This window comes from Etheostoma cragini, chromosome 16 (assembly GCF_013103735.1).
Source record: "Etheostoma cragini isolate CJK2018 chromosome 16, CSU_Ecrag_1.0, whole genome shotgun sequence".
NCBI classification, from domain to species: domain Eukaryota; kingdom Metazoa; phylum Chordata; class Actinopteri; order Perciformes; family Percidae; genus Etheostoma; species Etheostoma cragini.
Window position 1 is genome coordinate 17529418 of NC_048422.1, and position 20340 is coordinate 17549757.

General features: G+C 40.4%; 1 protein-coding gene across 4 annotated transcripts in view; it reads left to right on the plus strand.

Moving 5' to 3' along the window:
• The window catches only part of arhgap24 (Rho GTPase activating protein 24), an 81104-nt gene that overhangs the window by 32251 nt on the left and 28513 nt on the right, over positions 1-20340 (plus strand). For all 4 annotated transcript variants that reach the window (XM_034897130.1, XM_034897129.1, XM_034897131.1 and 1 more), the window contains one exon: positions 6532-6619. In XM_034897130.1, the coding sequence (XP_034753021.1) occupies positions 6532-6619 (88 nt within the window). The remainder of the gene's footprint in view (positions 1-6531; positions 6620-20340) is intronic.

Genomic DNA, 20340 nt, shown 5'->3' on the forward strand with positions numbered 1-20340 from the left:
ACCTGCTTCCCATTTAGCACAGGTGTTCACACCTGTCCTGCATTTAGGTCATTAGTCAGTTCTGAGAGTTAAAGGGGGAGGAGCTCCAGTCTTGTTAAAGTGGTATATCCACAACAGTTCATGCATAAAACAGTACATGCAATAAAACCCAAACAAACGGCAAGCAGAAATAAACATGCATGGCCTCTCAGGCCATCTTCAAAATCAACAACCATTGTTGCATTGATAAATGCATATGGATCTAGCATTTTTTAAACTTTTTTCTCATATTTAAGTCTACCTCCAATGATCCGCACCTCACAACAGCCCTTTGTGTACGTTACTTTTCAATATTAAAAATCATGTCTGCTTCACATACTCGGTTCAGTGTTTACAGCCTTGCACTTTAAACTTTTTAACTCTCCTCTTGTTTATTTCAGTCTTCTCTGCATCATCGTCTCCTGGTTTAAAATGTCTAACTTCTCACATTATTTACCCACAGTTAAATTACACCAAGTAAATAATAATTAATGGAGTCCTCTCTTTCCACTCTATTGCGTTTGATTGGCATATTAATATTTTAGTGAATGTTATGCAGTTGCAGCTGTGGATTTACTGAGTGGCTTTTGGCATGTCGGCGCTGAATGTCAGAGCTACCTGTTTTATAACTGTGAAATAATGATGACATTTATTGAAGCGATGGACTCAGTGGAGCGATCAGAGCAGAACAACCGTTAATAACTTGTTTCCACTTGAAAAGAAGAGTCTTAAAGAGCAAAAGTAGACTCTGATTGTGAAAAGAATAAACACAAAGACAGACAGATGCACTTACACTCTTCCTAGTCCACACAGCAACAAAAAAAATATAGGTAACGTCTGCAGGTCTCCCACAGAGACGGACTTCCTGTGTCTGAGAGGTCACTGATGCTGGAGAACAGTAATTATTGGATAAAAGGCCTGCTGACCAACCAGCCAAGGTTTAAAGAGCACTTAAACGACCTGTTACACCAATCATTTTTGGTTGACTTCAGTGTGAGCTTTAACTGTTTGCAATCTGAAATCAATTTCTGCTCCACAAATATATTGCTCTGCATTTCATTATCTGGCCACATGTCCTGCTTCCTACACTCATTCATCAGTCCAGATCATTATTTAACAAACCAAGGTTATCTCTTAACTTCAATTGGATCATTTGCTTGCCAGGACAGATTCTGGTGGCCTAATAATTTGTATTCTTTAAGCGGCTTTTATCAGCTATAATACTATAATATTAACAATGGATCACATCATTGCTTATATGGAAAACAGGTCAGAGAACAATCACTTGACTCTAAAGTTAACCTTCTCTCAGAGCTCATGCGTTTCTGATGTACAATTTCACTGTTTTGGTTCACACTCTCTGCTCTCATCGTGTCATTTTCTGGCGCAGCAGGCTGATGTTTTCAGCAAAAAGGCTAAAAATACAACTGTACACTACCTGGTCAGCACAAAATGGCAGACCAAGTTAGCAACTACCTGGTAAACATTAGCGTTTAGCAGCTAAAGAGACAGATATTTTCTTCACAAGCTGGAGGAGAGCAAAAACAGAGCTAAAAAAAGAATGAGAATTGAACTTAGATTCATTTAGGTGGCCAGTAGTCTCACATTGCGAGACCTTCCTCCACAGCGCTGCAAAGGAAGGTCTGGCTAGTCCACACAGCATTCGGGGGTTGGAAGAGAAATGTGCTCTGGTTAACTGGCATTTCTTGAAACCAATCACAATTGTTTTGGGCGGCGCTAGGCGCTGAACAAAGCCAAGGTTCCACTGCAAAATAGCCTCGAGAAGGAGCTTGTTTGATGGAACGTGTACATTAAAAAGTTGTTTTAGAAGTGCTACAGAAAACAAATTTGACAGATGGTCTAAGCTGTATGGATTTACTCTGCAGAGATATGAGGAGCAGTTAACCACAGTCCTTAAAATTGCAACACAAAGTAAGCAGAAGGTGACTGACATCTGGCGGCAGAGAACAATCCCTGATACGAAATGTTGTTGATATAAACTAGGTGGCCAGAAACACAACTCTAAATGAATGATAATGTTGCTGCGTTAACAGAAAGTTCCCCGACACATAAGGTATCAAACTGCATAGGGAGAAACTCTTCAAGCATCTTGCAAGCTGACCAAACCATCGCAGCCTTTTCTTTATTATGTAAGAAAATTATAATGATATATATATTTGGTAATGTTTTGGTGTCCCACTGTATGTCCCATTGCATCTTCCTGTCATTTCACTGAGAAAGCCAATCTGGCCTGAGCGGTAATTAAGTAAACATTCAAAGCTGCAGGGAACAATGACACACACTATTACACTCACCCTGTATCTGTCACTATACTCATAAACAAACTTGAATGTTCACTGAGGTAAAATGTCGGGTTTTATGAGCAAAAGAGGACGTCACATTTGATTTAATTGCTGCAGCCAATTACCACAGAGCTGGAGTCACACAGTCAGTATTCTGGTGTTTCCTTGCAGTCTGAGAAAACGATCCAAATTTGATTTTGTTTGCTGTGTCCAACAGTACGTTGGACACAGCCTCAGAAACAGCCCCCTTGACAGGCTGGGCTGCTGCTTAAAAACCTGAGCCTCCTGCTGTTGCTTTCCTCAAACAGATTCCTCTGAGCCTCTTCTGTCCCATATGTGTGTAGAGATTTTTGGTTGAGAACAAAAGCTAAGTGGGTTTGTGTCATTACATTGTTTCCAAAAAATGACCTCATCCTTGTTAATGACAACATAAAAATGCAGAAAACACCCCGGTATAGTTTTTTTTGCAGGCTACCATACTCTTTGCTTGGTAAATATTACTCTACTACTGTCTGTGTTTGGGTTTGTCTGCGGCAAACAACAGGCCACCAGGGAAGATGTCAGAATGGAAAGTGTAACTGTGGTTTTGAAACTGAGGGAAAGAATGTCAGCGGTGTTGTGGCTTTACAATAAGGAGGGAATATACAGGTTCTTTTTCATTTTATTTTTAAATATACATACAGTCCAAAAGGCACATACATTTTTTTTTATCTATCTCACGCATACACAATTCATTTAAGTCGTCTCCTGTTACCCCAGAATCAGTAAATGACAACTTGAAAAAAAAAACTCTCAGAGAAGCTTTTAATCTCAAGATACTAAAGCTGAGCAGATTCTATTGCTGACAACCACATTAAAAAAGCTTTCTCCCCCCCCCCCCTCATTCCTCCAATTCAGAGCATGTCCCTTCATCTGGGGCCTCAGGTAGCGCTTCCTGGTTGTCACAGTTATGGCTCAATAAAGATCTCTCTCTCTCAGCAGGAAGGCAACTCACTCCCCTCAGTTCCTGTTAATGTGTGTGGTTCCAAATACTGATGCTGCATGTCACCAGTGCACATCTTGTCTGCGTTAACATTAACCCAGACAGCACCCTAATGACTGTCAGATGTGGCACTGTGACACTGATGTCCGAGTTGTTAAACAAGTAAAAGTCACTGTTTGATTGCATAAAGGGTCAAACTGCAGTGGGCTGTGTTGTAATCCTTTTTTTATAGTCACTCTTATTGGGGGAAGACTAAATGAAGTGAGGAACTGTGATCTGGGAAGAACATTAAATCTACACAGTGATTACTGAAAAGTTGAAGTGTGGAATTTGCATGTTCTCTCTGTGTTTGCGTGTGTTTTCTCCGGTTGCTCCGGTTTCCTCCCAACACCAAAAACATGTTTGTTAAGTTAAATCTCTTCTGATGCACTGAAGACTTATTTTCGCATTGCCACATCTTTCTCCACAGTGCTAGTCCACACTGCATTCTGGAATAAAGAAACCTGTGCTCTGGTTCATTGGCATCTCTTTAAACCAATCAGAATCTTCTTGGGCAGCGCTAAGCGTCGGACGCAATAACAGGGCCTCTGCAAAATAGCCTTAGAAAAGAACTTGTTTTGGAACATGTGTGCACTCAAAAGTTGGTTTAGTCATGCAAAAAAAAAAAAAAAACTCAGATTGGAAAGATAGTCTAGCTAGCTTTCTGGATTTACTTACAGAGATATGAGGAGCAGTTAACCTCATAAATAAATTGAACAGAGTTTAGAATGCCAACACAAAGAAAGCGTAAGGTGAGGGACAACCGGGCGGAGTTGTTGACGAAGTGAATTGACTGCTGTTAGAATTTCTTAACTAACATCGCGTTCGATCGGATCTCTGAGGAAAGAGGCTGAGGGTCTGGATGAGAATTAAGAAAAGGTTTAATGCAACAGCATGATGAAGATGATGAGACAAAGACAATAAGACACAAAACTAAAATGGTAACACTGCAGCTGACAGCGGACCGGATTCATGCTTCCCCCATGATGGAGTCATGTGAAACCAGTGCTGAAAATTACTAAATCCCACACATGTATCCCCTGCACCGGGGGGCTGTTCTTTTTCACCTGGTGCATTCAAATCCATTCTCATTGGGCCGTCGTTGGCATGGCAACATGCAGCGCATCTTTGCTGTCCAATGGGGGAGGACAAGCCTTCAAACTCTGCCCCTTTGGGGGTCGTTTTGGTTTCAGAGCAAAAGGGTCTGTGGTGTAAATGTGAAACTATAGTTTATTCAGCATTGTATTGTCTTAGCCTAGACTAAGACCCAAGGGGGTGGCAGACAGTAGGCCACCTTTTGTTGTTTAGGAGGAAACCCCTTTCCATTTGTTAAATGCCAGACTTGACCTGTGGTTCTTCACATTCAGAAGAAAAGAGGAGAAAAATGGGGGACAGAGGTATGCATACTTTTCTAACCTGGCTCCTTGAGACATTTTAACTTTTTTAAAACTCAACACTACTGTCTACGACTCGACAGTAATTGGTATTGGTATTGAGAGGTTGACTGTGGCAAAAAGCTGATGAAGATGATGCTCCTGCTTTTTAAAGCAGAACATATCTGGCCTTCAGTGTCACACAGATGACGAATCAATGTGGACAGAGCTGAGGCAGAGAGATGGTGATCCTCTATGATGCTGCCACTTTGCCACATTTTATAACGGCACAGCTTCGTCATCCAGATCCCTCCCCGGGGACCCAGGCACCACCTTCTCAGCCGGCAGAGATGCTGATAAGACATATGCAGAATCCTTTGATTAACGTGTCAGTGTTTTAAACATATTTCTTCTGTGATGATGCATGACAGTTGGTGTCCTGCTGAGCTGCTAAGGTTGTGCAAAGTGAACGGTTATAGATCACTTATCAACCTAACATGGAAACAGATATAAAAAATATGCGCAGATATGAGCGCAGAAATCATCTTACGACAGGCTTTACGCGTGATTCATGAAACGTTCGTATCACACCAATCACAGCTTAAGAATGGTCATACATTGATAAAGGCAGCGGTTGAAAACAATGGTAATTTAAATATCACGCTCCAATATACTCTCTGTTTGGAGGCCTCTCCCTACAATTTACTACATGGTGAGATGTAATCCGGCTAAGAAGCGGCTCTTTTCAGAGGTGGGGATTAAAACCCTGACATCTCAGGATCATTTGCAGTAACTGTGTACTATTTGGCAGCCTACAAACTGGAATTGAAGGCTGTGTAAAGAATGCAGAATGTAAAGAGATCACTGATGCGGTCAACAGTGTTGTTGTGGTTAATGGGACTCCAGCTCAAGTTTATTTAATTCATACATCCTTGAAACGTATATAGTAAACTCCTAACAGTAATATACAGGCTTATTTTGCAATCTCTTAGGCCTAAACACACAGAAGCAGTGTTTATGTAGTTTTTATATTCAAGGCTATTAGGTTATTCTAGTCAGAAGCGGTGAGGAAGAGCACGTGTCCCCTGCCCTTCATGTTGGACCACCACGCCGACCCTGTCTCCTGAAAACATGTCGGTCAATGACTGAAAGAAATTGTTCACTTGTGGCCATTAACAACACTTTAAAAGACATACAAAAACCTAAAGAATGAATAAAAATGTTGTGCATCGTCTTGTTTCCTGTTTGGAATATCATTGCCAAACACTATCCCCTTTAAAAGCAAGGAATAGGCTATTATCCTGTCTCCTTCTTATAGCCCCCATTTGGGGCTGTGCTGGACACTGTTCTCTGGGAATCGGGTCATCTGACTCCACCGCTACATTCACGGCATCCTGTTTTCCTCCATCTGCCCTTAATCAATCTGATAGAGCACTCCGCCATGGCCCGTGTGTGTACGTGTGCACTGTTGTACTGGCGCATAGAGGTCTTCTAAAAGAGCCAGATCTGCCATTGCTGATAAATGATCTACTGATGACTTCTCCTTCTCCTGTTTAACTGATTATATGCTGCACCGCAATTCCACACTGACGCAAAAACTCGCGTACACAAGTTCGGACCATTTTGTATCTGTTCTAAACATCCAATGAAAATAAAGTATATGTATCTATCCATCCAACATAATTATTTCTTACTTACCCAGATTTACAAACCAAAAGCCAGTTAGTGAGTCAGGATTGAGTTTTTAAACTTTTAACTAAAATAGTCTTGGGATATAATTGCATCTCATCATCAGCCCTTTCTTTGATCCCCACAGGGAGCCATTTTCTTACCTGGAAACAAAGTTACAGAGCATCCAACCAGCGGTGATGAAGGGGGGAAATTTCTCTTTGAGGTCATTCCAGGTAAGATGAGAGCAACTTGATCACCTTTTATCTTTACTAAGGACAAAATGATGATAGCAAAGTTGACTGGAGCAAGACCAGGAACAAAAACACATGTTTTATTTTATCACTCTATTCTGCAGCAAATAAATTTGGGTGAAGTCTTGCACTCTGTGAAAGTCATCTGGTTTTATACATGCTGCTTTTAATGGCAAATGCAATGTTAACCATTTTATTTGGGTGATGTTTGCTTGGATTGCATATATACATATGAAGTTATAGAGTTATAAAATGGAGATTTTTGTTTATTTATTAAGGATCCCCAGTAGTTGTTACCAAAATAACAACTATTCTTCCTGTGGTCCACACAACATCTAAAACAAAACAAGACAGAGAAAAAACATGTATGTATAGTTCTTTAAAAAAATAAAACTACTCTAGGCTGAGTTTTCCTAGTAACCTTACCAAAAAGGCTCAGGATGCTGCAAATGTTTCTTTATTGAATGAATTAAATTTGAACATATGTGTCAGTGGCTTGTTGAGCTTTACATTGTTACTTAGTCTCCTATCCTGGGCTGAGACACATTAATACGGTTTGATTAAGTACTTTAACTTATCATTGTACTTACAAAAACGAGCTTTGCTGTCCTCAATTTAGGTCATCCTGTCTGTCTCATCTCTGGTTTATCATGCATCCACCGTGTGTGTGTGTGTGTGTGTGTGTGTGTGTGTGTCAGTTGCGGGGGGGGGGGCAGCCCCAACCGCTGCAGAGAGCTGACAGGATTGAAACAGCAGCCGTCTCAGCGACATCAGAGGGAAAAAACGTTACAGTGTACATTGATGTTAAAATGTATACAGGTTGGCAGGACGGTCTGAAATGTTTCGTTTTTCACATTTTGTCTTTTGTTGTATGTTTTGTTAGTAAATGTGAGATGTTTGAGTCACACACGTCTTGTTAAACAAGGAAATCAACATGGCCATGTACTCGCGCTTGGTTATTGGCTCTCAGAGTCACATACGGACACAAAGTCTGGCATGTGGGACCGCTGGGATCGGTTTATGTCGCGGGAAACTGTGGTTATTGGTCAAAATTGCAAGTTGCACCCAAGTCACAGTGATTGGTTGAATTTGCGTGAATTGGCGCAATTGCGACATTGACAAATCCTGGAGGGACTGATAATTATTACATAATTAATATTTCCACATTATCAAGAAAATATAGTTCTATTGGTCCATTCACATTTCCTTCTCAACAAACATTTATCACAGGTAACCAATGGACACGTTCATACTTTGGTAGACCCAACATTAATCCACATTGACCATCAACTGCATATTCCATCATATGCAGTTTGAGGTAATTTTTATTTGTCTAATTGTTACTGTTAGTCTACTGTTTTTCTTTAAAGAATTTTTGTGGGACAAATACTCCTTCACTTTGTGGCCGAGAGTTAGATTAGAATCTTGACACAACTCTAGGAGAGCGGTATCAATCATCTCATTTAACTCTCGGCAACATAACCAATAAGTGGGCCTCCCAAAATGTTGAACTATTTAGTTCAGAAGCTGACTTAAACCATTGACCACAAACACTCCAACACATCAACCCAAAGACGAACACACACGCAGACGCCAGGAGACTGAATGGAAACATGGCCGAGAACAACACAAAGGAATAGTGGGGTATTTTCCCAGGCAGAGTGGTGCCAGGAATGTGAGTCTATGGAATAGATATTCAAAACACACATGCACACTGGGGAAATAGAGACAGCTGGTAAAAGATACAGTAGCGGAGTGTAGCAGCCGCACCAGTTGATCCGTCTACAGTAAAAACATTGCAGAAGACACCGGATGTGTGCATTTTATGCACTTTGTGTCACATCATCTTTTCCCTGGTGTGTATCCACTGCAGTTTCTCTCAGGGGAAACCAACATATAAGTATCAAGCCATATTCTCACATGATTTGTGGCTCCCATTGGACACACAGAAACTGAAAAACAGTGTGACCTGGCAGATAATGACTGACATTTGTCAGTAAAAGGGTAATGAAAAGGCTGAGAGTGAGCCAAAATTAAATAAGTAGTTTGGGCAGTTGTCCAGAACTGACAAATGAAAGGTTCAGGTGTGTCAGAGGCTTAATCTTAATGGTACTTTAGTTTTTGGATGCAAATTAATTTGCTTTTTTTTTAATAGTTACCACATCAGATGAGGATTAACCGTTCCCTGCTGAAACAATTTCATGCTGCCACTCCATGTTCACATTGAAAAAGTGCACTAGTTATTCATTGTTCTCATGGATGGAAGTGGTGGTTGTGCTCGAGCAACAATTTAACACTTTGACAGATGTTTGTGTGCCTATGCCATGGTAGAAAATTACATTTTGATGTATCAGCACACATGTAGTGGAACAAAAATAGCGTCCTCAACATAAATCAGCATTCAGTGTCTAAAAGCATTAGATATGAGGGGATTAGATAGTATTTTTATGCTGTTTGATCACCTTTCAGATCAGGTTATGTAATTATTACCTTTATTTGCCAAATACATTTACACAAACAAGTAACGTATCCTATGCATTCAACACCAACTAGTCGGAATAGGGGAGCAGCCATAGTCTGGCGTCCTGGGACCAACTACAGTTGTATTGCCTGGGCCTGATGATTGACACCATCCATATGGATCTAAGAAAAAGTGTCCAAATAATCAGTTATGCTTTTGAATATGTGCAATACTTGGTTAGATAAAGCTTGTAGCAGAAAAAAACATCTGTCATTAGAGAAACAAAAGGGACGTTTCAGAGACAAAACTTTACATTTTCACTTCTCTACCCTCCAACTGATAAATTCCTATAATACAAATAATACGTTTTTAGTATGGTATTTTTATGCTGTTGACGCAACCATTACAGCTACAGAGCTGAGGCTTGTAATTGAAATGGTGTGTGGCACATAATTCCACACCTAACATTACTACTGAAATGCATGACCAGAACATAGGTTTAACTTTGCAGGGCTCCCAGATATCTCAGTTGGTAGAGCGGTGCCCATATATAGAGGTTTACTGCGCAGGCGGCCAGGTTTGGACTTCAACCTGGGGCCTTCTCTCTCCCCTTACTTGTATTCAGCTGTCCTGTAAAAATGAAGGGCAAAAATGTCCCAAAAATATAATCTTTAAAAAAATAAAAACGTTGCAGAGAATTGGGGACATCCAGATTAGATCACATTAATGTTGTGATTATATATTTTAACCAACTTTTCTAAGGATGAAGACAGTCAAATATTTGAACAAGGTTACCATCAGTCTTATTCCAATTTAATTTGTAGTAAAACTTCTACATGCCTCACTGACTCAATGTGCCCCGTTTGGGTCTCATTTTCATTTCCCTCTTTGCAGGTGCTGCAGTATATGCTTTAACACGTAAAGCATGTGAAAAGTAATTGGTTGTGTGAATTGATTTGTTTTTTCCTCTAGTGATATGTGATGTATTGACAGCTTTTCAATTTCTCCTGACTTATGAGACTTAGGGCCCTATCTTTCACCTGGCGCAGCACAGCGCAAAGCCCGACGCAAGTTCTTTTGGTAGTTTAAGACCCAAACTGTTTAAATAGCAAATGCAACTGTGCCCATCTCTGTGTCTTACAAGAAGGTGCGTTCAGGGGCATTCTTGACGTATTTCTATCTTGAGGCAGCAGAAATTGATCTCATCATTGACCAACAAAACCTGATCTAAAGTCAATGACACAGTATTTCATTGCTATTTTAACATTGCATTAGTAAAATGCCCCTGGGCTTGTTCACAGCATGCACACAAACATGCAAGAGAATAAAAATAAAAATATTACTATGTGAAATAGTATTATGATATGATACGCACTAGCAGATCAGTTTCATCAGATCAGCAAAATCAGCCATGATAAGAGCAATGTTCCAAGGTACAAATGCATCTGGTTTTTGAAGGGAATGGGAGATGACACTCTGATTGGTTTATTGCATGTTACCCCCAAAACAGACCTACGATTAATTAAGACACAAAGTACAACCTATTTGATCCGTGTGCCAGGCGCATGGGTCCCTTTTTTTCCGGTGGTAAACTAGCAAAAGTGGATTCGTACACGCCCTAAACGCATCTGCGCCAGGCACTTTACGCCGTGCGCTTAGATCATTAAAATAGGGCCCTTAATGTTTGAGTTTACCTAGTCTCCGCCACTACAAACAGTTTTCATCTTTTTTTCCCCCTCTGGACCAGACTGTATAAGCTGTAAAAAAAACACCAACAGAATTCTTTAAAATCCCACTAATACTATTAAACTGTTTTTGCCTTTCTAAAACATCCACTACGCCCTACTACTGATGGAAAAAAAGAACATGGCTTGTTATGCGACAGCACATAAAGAGGTCTTAGAGAAGCAGAGAGAGCAAATGAAAGGAAAACACAACACATATATTCCACTGGTCTAAATGAGGCTGTGCAGTTTGAACACAACACAAGGACAGTCTCGGGAAGGCAGAGGGACGGGATGTGATGGGGGGGTTGGTGCAAGGGAAATGGGGTGGAAGTCAGAATTGTACAGAGATACCCGTTGTCTCTCAAGGGTGCTGGTGAGGTCTGAACACAAGCTAGGAATAGGGTGTGCCGGGTGCTTGAATAGCAGCATCGGGACATCTGTGCAGGGAGGGACACTCTGCTTACAGACTATTTTTAGATTTTCCGGAGAGTTTTACTTAGTTACTCTGTACTAGTGATAGACCGATTATCGATCCTAGCCAATTATCGGTGTGGTTTTTGGAATTTTGCTGATTATCTGAATGAGCGTTCTATTGGCCCACAACACTATCTCAGTTGGTTTCGGCCTTAAAAAACAGGGTCGGTCGCCCTACTCTGTGCCTGGAAAATGTTGAGATCAATCTTTTCAGAAAAACATCTGCGACCTTTATTCAACCGTGTTGTGCACACTCTAATGCTTTTTCTCTTCCTCTCTCTTGTCATTGTCTCTTTCACTGTACTCATCCACATCTGGATGTTGAGTGCGGAAAAGAGGGGGTTTATGAAGCAGATTCATCACGTACGTGGCTAACAATATTTAGACTGGAAACATGTCTTTATTATTAACTGTCTGACAGTGTCAGTGACACAGTGGGGCTTTTGTTTTGCTCGCCCACACCAAGACTAAGCACCAGTATTCTTCTATCACACCGACAGGTTACAACATGTGCAAGCACACATGGGCCTGTGCTAAAGTGAACAGGGATTAACAACCAAAATGCACGAGTACAGCTGTCATGCAGGATGCCATGCACATTATGACAAAAGACATTTTTCTGTGTAGCCACATTTGGATGCACCTGCAAACTTTTCTAAATTCTGCAACTTCCTAAAGGGGATCACAGAAAAAGGTAGCTTCTTAAGAGTAACTCTCATGCACTGACAGCATAAAAAAAATGGCTTACTCATAGTCCATACATCTGGAAAACATATCAGAACATCCTGCTGCTCGGGATCAGTGTGCAGTATTATCTGATGTTGGTGAATCCTCCACAGAGTAAGGTATGATCTGAATACAGCTGTGTGGTATAACTGGATCTGGGCCATGATACTGCAATACAGTGAGCAGACAGGGCCTGCCTTTAGCTATGATGAGGTTAGTCAAAAAGGCACAGACTCTTAATTTATTTACCTGTCAAAGCTACATAAATACCTGTAGCGAAATGTCACTCTCCGTGTTGATCCAACTGTGATTCATCATCCCAGTCATATAAAACAAGAATAGACACAGGAAACACTCCCTGCTGTGATTTTAATGGAGAAGCAGTGCACTGCTCTATCCCTAAGCTCTAATAAACACAATGCTTTTGGCTGCAGAGTTCAGTATGACACACACACACATGCACACACACACACACACACACACACACACACACCCTTTTCTCTTTCTGTCTCTCGTTCGGTTTCTGCTGAATTATGGGAATGTATTCTGGCTCAACCCAGACGCCACCGTCCCTTCATTCATGGGAGAACCTTGGCATCACGCTGCCATGAGCATGTGGACAGCCTCAAGCATAATGGCTGTTTACAGGGCAAAGCCTGAGTCTATAGTACATACCTGAACAGTTTCCTCTCTAGTATCTAAGGTCACATGTTTTGGCTTCAGCTTATTGTACAAAGTAAGGTTATATCTAGGCCTTTCCTCTTTTTGAGTTGACACAGTGCTGTAGTGAAGTTGGGATGAAGAAAATGCTCAGAGCCCCCTGTCTAATCAGAGGCGATAGTGCCCTCATGTGGTTTTCTGAGGAACTGCAGTACTGGCGATAGTCCCCTGATCCAGTCCAGTCTATGTATATCAAATGGGAGTGCATTTTCATATTTGATATCCTTTATTTGCAAAGTACATATATGTACAGCTTTTAAAGAGGAATGTACCCACTGCATTTAACATATACAAGACGTACTGTAAATAAACATAGACATATGTTGTCACAAATGGAAGCAATGCACTAACGCATACATTTTCAGAAATTCTTCAAGATGTTAGTCTTTGTGCTGAGAGTTAATGTCTACACACATGTACACTAATGACATGTAGTGCCAAATTTACTGTTTCTAACATTCACTCTAATTTTAGTTTAACATGATTGAATTCATACATTACAAATGCTTTAATCGCTTGTATTATAGTCTACACTGTTGGTATTTTAGTGGGGGAATTGTTTCATCGACTATTTAGTACAGAAATAAACAGAAATCAACAGTTGCTGAGCAATAACTGAGTAAACTCTATCCACTAATGTAGACTGCGATAGGCAGTTGAGAGGTCTGGAAAAAGCCATTTGGTGGACCTTGAGTTCACTTTTTTAGTCAGAATGCTTCGTACCTTTATTTTACTGCAGTTTTTTACAGTCTGGTTTTACTAATACAAATCTTATCAGAGATAACATTTAATGAGTTTCCTGTGTGAATGTGTTTTTTGAGTCGTCCGTGAATATCTCTCCATCATTGGCGTGACATGCATTCCTGATGGATAGCTATGTAGAGCCACCTTGGTGACCTCTGCAGAGATTTATCAGTGTCATATGTCACTGAGGTGGATGTGTTATTAACTATGTGTCTTGTGTGATTGAGTTATGATAATCACAATGTAAATGTGAGTTGGCAGCCGTGGTACAGTGTGAGCAAATCAGAGTCAGACATGCACAGAAGATGATAGAGTATAGACGTTTTGACAAATGTTGGTGCAAATATTCGTGCTCGAAACCAAACAGACCCAGAAAAGTAGTCTTCTTCCCAGAACCAAACCGGACCTGTCTATTGTTCGAAAGCTCTGTGTAGAACCTGAGAAATGTCAGACATCGGACACGGGTGACAAAGACACGATCAGCACCGATTTTACAGCTGATTGCTATTAATGAGTAGGGTTGTACGATATGAGGAAAAGATCTAATTGCGATAATTGTTGACTGACATTGCGATATGATTAGCTTTATTGGAGTAAATGATCATTTTTGTTTAATTTTTCTCATTTTTGTTGAAAAATAGTCAAATTAAATGATGGTTAAATGATGATGTGTGTTTTTTTAGCGAGGATATGTAGGCTACCAAACAAAGATTTTTTCTTCAGTCTGTAGGAGGCGATTTGTTGGCTGGGATGTCTCTGCAGCACCAATAACCCAGGCCTACTTAATTCAGAACGGTTTGACATATGTTGCCTTTAACAAAATGGCACCCCCTGCGTTTTGGATATTTCACTAGCTATTAGGCCTACATATTGCAATTTAGATACAAATGTGACTAATTGTATTGCCCTATTAACAAGGCAATGTTATTTGTAGGAACAAAACTTTGTCTTACTATGTAAAGTTAGCCTTCTCCCCTAACCAGCCATCATGTTCTTTGCCAAGAAAGTCCAGGTTTTCTGTTATTCCTCTCCTGCTGTTAGAAAGAACATGGTTACTCCACTCCTTATTTCAGTTTAAAAGCCTGCTGTCACGGTGAGTAGGCTATAACTGTGCACTGTTAATATTAATATAAAGGCTATGGCTACGACTAACGTGGCTCGTTTAGAGTCCTCTTTGCAGTTTTGTTGCATATAAGCAAATTAAAGACAACTTCGGCTGTTTGCCCTTTTAAACTAAAATAACAATTGCTCATTGCTGCAACTGCTAACGCTAGCATCGCAAATATTCAGCCTGACCTGTGCTCTCTGACACGCAGGTCATTTGGTACCACCATGTGGCCCCACACAAACACACACACACACACACACACACACACACACACACACACATTCTTCTATCGTGATTACAGCTGTCTGATCTTCACTCTCGTATTACCTATGGGTATTACCATAGACCTAACGGTAGCCTAAGTAGGTAGCCTATACATTTGAAGATCTGTAGCATAGAGACCCTACTTATTGTTATTATTCGTTATTAGTTATCTGGTTAATAAATGAAAATTTCTGTCATGTATTTTATTTTTAGATTTTTGTTCGGACCAAAAAACATGAATTATCATCAACATTTAAAACAAACTGTCATTGGAGGATCAGTCTAGGAATGTGCTTTATCAGGACAACATGCTAATCTTACCTAAACCTATAGCCAGACTTCTAATTAAAAAGTAATGACTAAACGATTACAATTGGAGGGTGAAGACAGATATGCACTTAGAAGACCACAGACCACTGTAGGCCTACTGTTCATCTGGCATGTGGCATAAAAGCATCTAAAGTTGACGATAGGAAGATGGATGGGTGGAATAAATAAATGAAAAAGGCCCAAGTCAGCTTTTTGGGGGGGGGGAGCACAGAGTAGGCTACAGAGTTTTTACCTCTCAAGCATCAGTTTAAGCCCCCAGTGGAGTACTTTTGAAAATATATAAATCTGTAGTTTTCTAGTGTATGTGTGATCTCTTTTATTTAATCAGGTTCGATGACCACTGGTGCGGCTCATGTTTTTGTTTTTTGAGTGGACAGAATATTAGTTTCATATGACTTTTATAATCAAGTTTTATTTTTTCATGTTAGCTTATCAGTAGCTCTACAATGCACACACTTATATAGTATTTAGGGAGTGCTTGAAAGACAATGGACTAATTTAAGTTCACAATCAGCTCACAGCTTAATTTTCAGTTTATCACAAGGCATCCTCCAAAGAGAAGCGACTAGTTTGCACACAAAACCAGGAACTTTAAAAGCTTCCTATTATTTATTGTATTGAGTTTGTATTGAGTCAAAGTGCTTTATTTAATACATAAAAGTAATAAAGACAGTATATACAAGAGACACGAGAAAATGGGTTAAACATACATATGGAAAGGATCAAGCAGATAAAGCAGAAGAATAAAGAGTACTGTACAGCCACAGTGAAGACAGATCAGGTGCATGCAATTAAAGTAATCAAACACTGTTTAAGAAATAGTTCACATAGAGGAGCTTTCAAAGAAAAAGGTGTGGCAGTACAATGTACAAGATACGCATCAAATGTCAAAGGGAACATAAAGATGATAAAAGATAAAAGTAAAAGTATCTGAAAAACAATTGAGAAAAAAACTATTAAAAAACATCTTAATTTAAATAAAATACACTATTTTACAGCAGGGTTAGTCATCAAACGCCAAGAATCCCAGGGAGAAAACCCCTCCCAGCTGTCATAAATGAAAAAGCTCCAGGAAATTACTTCTCCACCTCATACACCCACTTCACTGCATAGCTAGAACATACACAAGTTTGATCAAATTAATCTGACACATAGGATATAAACAAGAACCAGCTTTCTGTTTCAGAGGTTTTGATATACTGATTTAATTAGCAGTTGGATGTATAGTGCCCCCACAGATTCCAATGCATCATAAATCCAAGAGGAAGATAGCATTATCAAGGCACGCATTAAGAGGGTAAGCAGGGAAATGTATGGATATTGTGTCAAAAATGAACAAGCCCGTAAAAACGTGAGTGACAAGATTGTATTTTGCACATAAAAGCATTGACTATCTTCAGTTGTATGCCGCCCCGCCCCCCTAACACACACACACACACACACAAACACCACACACACACACACTTTGTTCAGAGCCTGTGTCCTTTCTCTCTCAAGAACTTTCTTTGTAGTATGACATTTTAAAAAAGGTCAAAAACTGAATTTCTCTATTCTCTCTCTCTTCTCAGTGTAGTTTGTGTATATATGTGTGTGTGTGTGTGTGTGTGTGTGTGTGTGACATGTTTATGCACATCTATGTTTTTCCAGTGTGCTGTCTGTGGCCCAGCGGCATATGGCCTCCTGGAGGAGAGCAATCTGCTGCTGTTGACATTTCTCCTATGGGGCCTCTGAGACATTCCTTGTTGTTGTTCTCTTGATAGCTGAATTTATGATCCTTAGCACACCAGCATTTACAAAGAGGCAGAGGGCCATTGGATCGACTCGCCCTGCTGCTATCAATGTCCTGGCAGCAGTAATGAGAAAACAGTCAAAAGCTGAAGTTTTTAATATTGAATTAGGTCATGAGGTCAGACAGGTTTACGTTCCTTAATATTCTAAACCCACACGTTTTGTTCCTCAGATGACAATACATACGTTTGAATGACTTTGAAGATGACCTGGATTTATACCCGTTAGCTCAACCATGAGGTTGACATTTGTGGTAAGGAAACTATCTCGACTATTATGGACTCCAATGGGATTTGGTACACATATATACCTCTCAGGATAACTTATGTGTTATCTTTTCTTCTATCACCACAATAAGGTAAACATTTAAAATGTGTCTGGTTATTTGGTTTATCACTAAATATCTGCAAAACTAACCACATTCCCATCACCCTCAGCTGCACTTGGTCTTTGTACTAATGTCAAAACATTTTAGCATGCTAACACGCTAAACTGTGATGGGAAACATCTTGTAAACTGATCAACACTTCACTTGCATCATTGAAACAAAATTATTTAATTAAAAAAAAAAGACAAAGACAGGGCTGGATGCCAACTAAAATCTCTCACCATCCTTCCTGTCAAAAAACCTGCTGCCTACTAGCTCCGAACTAGCTTTTGAGCACAACTCCTATTAGCCTGTTCCATGGCTAATTGGAGTTTTGCTCCAAAGCTAGTAGGAAGTGGAAGCTAAAAGTCCTGCTGGTTGATACCCCTAACCCTAGCTAAAGCAGAAGCTTGGGAGTAGTAGATAACAGGATGATTTTTCTGATTTATCTGGATGAGTTCTGGATTCACCATTTGGTGTCCCAGAAGGCAAAGGTATTGCTCAGCGTGTCTTTGCTCAGCGTGTCTTTGCAGAGGAAGGGAAATGCTGAGAATCTACTGGGGAAATAGTTTGAAGATGTAAAAAGTAGTTTGGGAAAGAAATCCCCACAGACACATCCTTTATTTGAGTAGAAAAAGAATAACCATAAAGTCTAAGAACATTTCCTTGGTAGAGGTTGCTGAGATAGTTAGAAAACACACTGTCAAGGCAGTAGGCATGGATGAATTCTGTGTGGATAACGTAGGAAAGCTGTGATTGAAAAGACTCTTTAGATGTCACAGAAAATTTAGGAGCAGCTCCATTGTACTGGCAGAAGCTGGAAGCGGAACACTTTGGGGATTGTGTCCTCAAACACAGACTCAAACTCCTTTCCTCTGAAAGTCTGTGACAAGGTGCTGGAAAGGAAAGTCTGAATGGCTGTCAAATAGATTTAAAGTAACAATGCACACTCCTGTTGATTTTCAAAGCAGAAGAAACATCATTTTACCCTCTAACAGAATGTTGAAAGGTTTGAAGTTGTCTTTGTGGATTAGAAAAAGGTCACTGACCAGGTTTCCCAAGGTAACATTGCCGGAGGTGCTGTCAGAGTTTGGGCTGCCAGAGCTGCAGCAGACTCAAAGTGGATGTCTTTATAATTATCAGGTTTGTTAAAGGGGGCATTGGACTTTCTGACAAGGATGTTCCCCTTGTGTGTGGGATTTTCACAGACTGCTCATTAAGAAAAACACTCTGGAGAGTGTTTAGTTCAGTGAACCCCGCAGTTTGTAGAAAATATTGTCCTTTCATGACTGCCAAATGCTAAGTGTGATGGCTAACATCTCTAAGTTTGACCCAATGGTTGTTAAGAAAAGAGATGGACGGTCACATCCAGCTGTTGAAAGACAAACTGCCCACAAAGAAAGCAGTTTTTTAGGGTTATGCTCAGGAGTGAGGCTAAAATCAAGAGAATAACTTTCTATGTCTTTATGCTTAGCTGAGATAACCAGCTGCTGGCTGTAGATTCATATTCAACAGACAAATCTTACAGTGTTATCAACCTTCTCATCTCAGGGCAAGAAAGCAAATAATTTCCCAAAATGTCAAAAAAATGCTTTAAGAAAAGATGCCATGTATAAGCCATATATGTTTTCCCCATGTCTGCACATGCACATATGATTAGACAGTTATCAAAACGCTTTCTTTTTTAAGTGGGAGGATACAACTTTCTAACAGCACATGAATATGAGTGATGGTTTTATATGTTGTCAGTATCTTCAACAGCAGTCTGATCAGCGTTTACAGTCCTCCAATGTGTCTCAGTAACAATACAATGTGCACTGTGCAGTTTATACATTTTAGTGATGGGAGCAAAGCTAGTGGGAGCTCTCATAATGCCTCAAACTGCACAGTGAATGATGGAGCCCATTTTTCAGAAAGCCATGATTGAACAACCACTAAATGGGAGAAGGCAGCTGCAGTAACAACACTAGAGAACAATGTGTAGGATGAGTGGACATCCCAAAGTTGCCTGCAACACAAATGGCTTTGTATCCGAGCCGTGAAGGACAACAAATAAGATATTGAGAATATAACGCGGCTGCACAAAAAAGAAGTTCCAGAAACACATTTATTTGACCCATGCATATATTCTTTGCATGTCAACCAGACACAGACTCTTGTGTGATGAGCTGAACTGCTGATTCAAAACGTGACAAAAAGCAGGAGGCCCGGGGAATTCAGCATGTCCAAACAATAAGCTGTATACCTTTTGTATAAGGTGGATTTTGTTTGAAACATCCGCCTCATTCTCAGCTAGGCTCCTGTAAGAGAATCCCAGGCCTTCTTCCTTTCTTTCTTGTGCATTATTATTCCTCTGTGTGAGAGTGTGCATGAGTAAGATCCTCTGGAGGAAATGTCTCTGGCCAAAGAGAGGGACAGGACAGGAAGCCCAGATGCTTACATAACAGCCTTATTGAGGGGATTGGTATTTGACATGTCACATAGCAATGTCCTCCATTAGCCTCCCACTCTAACTGCTGCTCCCACATATATCAGGTTGGCCAAGTTTCACTGAGGGCACTTTTTGGCCTCCAGTGAAGTTTCTGCTAGGGTACTACAGTATGTTTGTCTGCTGGGGACACTTGACTTGAATGTTCAGACCAATGGTATGTAAACGGATTTCTGTCTGGATAAATATTTAGATGCCCCCCCCAACAAGTGTTGTCCTTCAATTTTATCCTCCTCCAAGCTTAGATTGTACACGGTGCCTTCTGCCATTTGATGGAAGCCAACAATGTGGGGTTCGCCTTTATGTCTGGATTAAAAATTCTCAATCCTCTCCTCAAAGAAGAAGAATCCCCAGTGTCTATGTGCTTCTTAGCCACCAGTAGCAGCAGCCTCGTCGACCCTGCGCGGCTGTATTTATAGAGAGCTATGTGTAATGGGTGTTACGTCATGGCCCTGTGAAGGGCGGAGGTTATTTAGGGACACAGGTAATGCGTGTTCTCCCTCTCG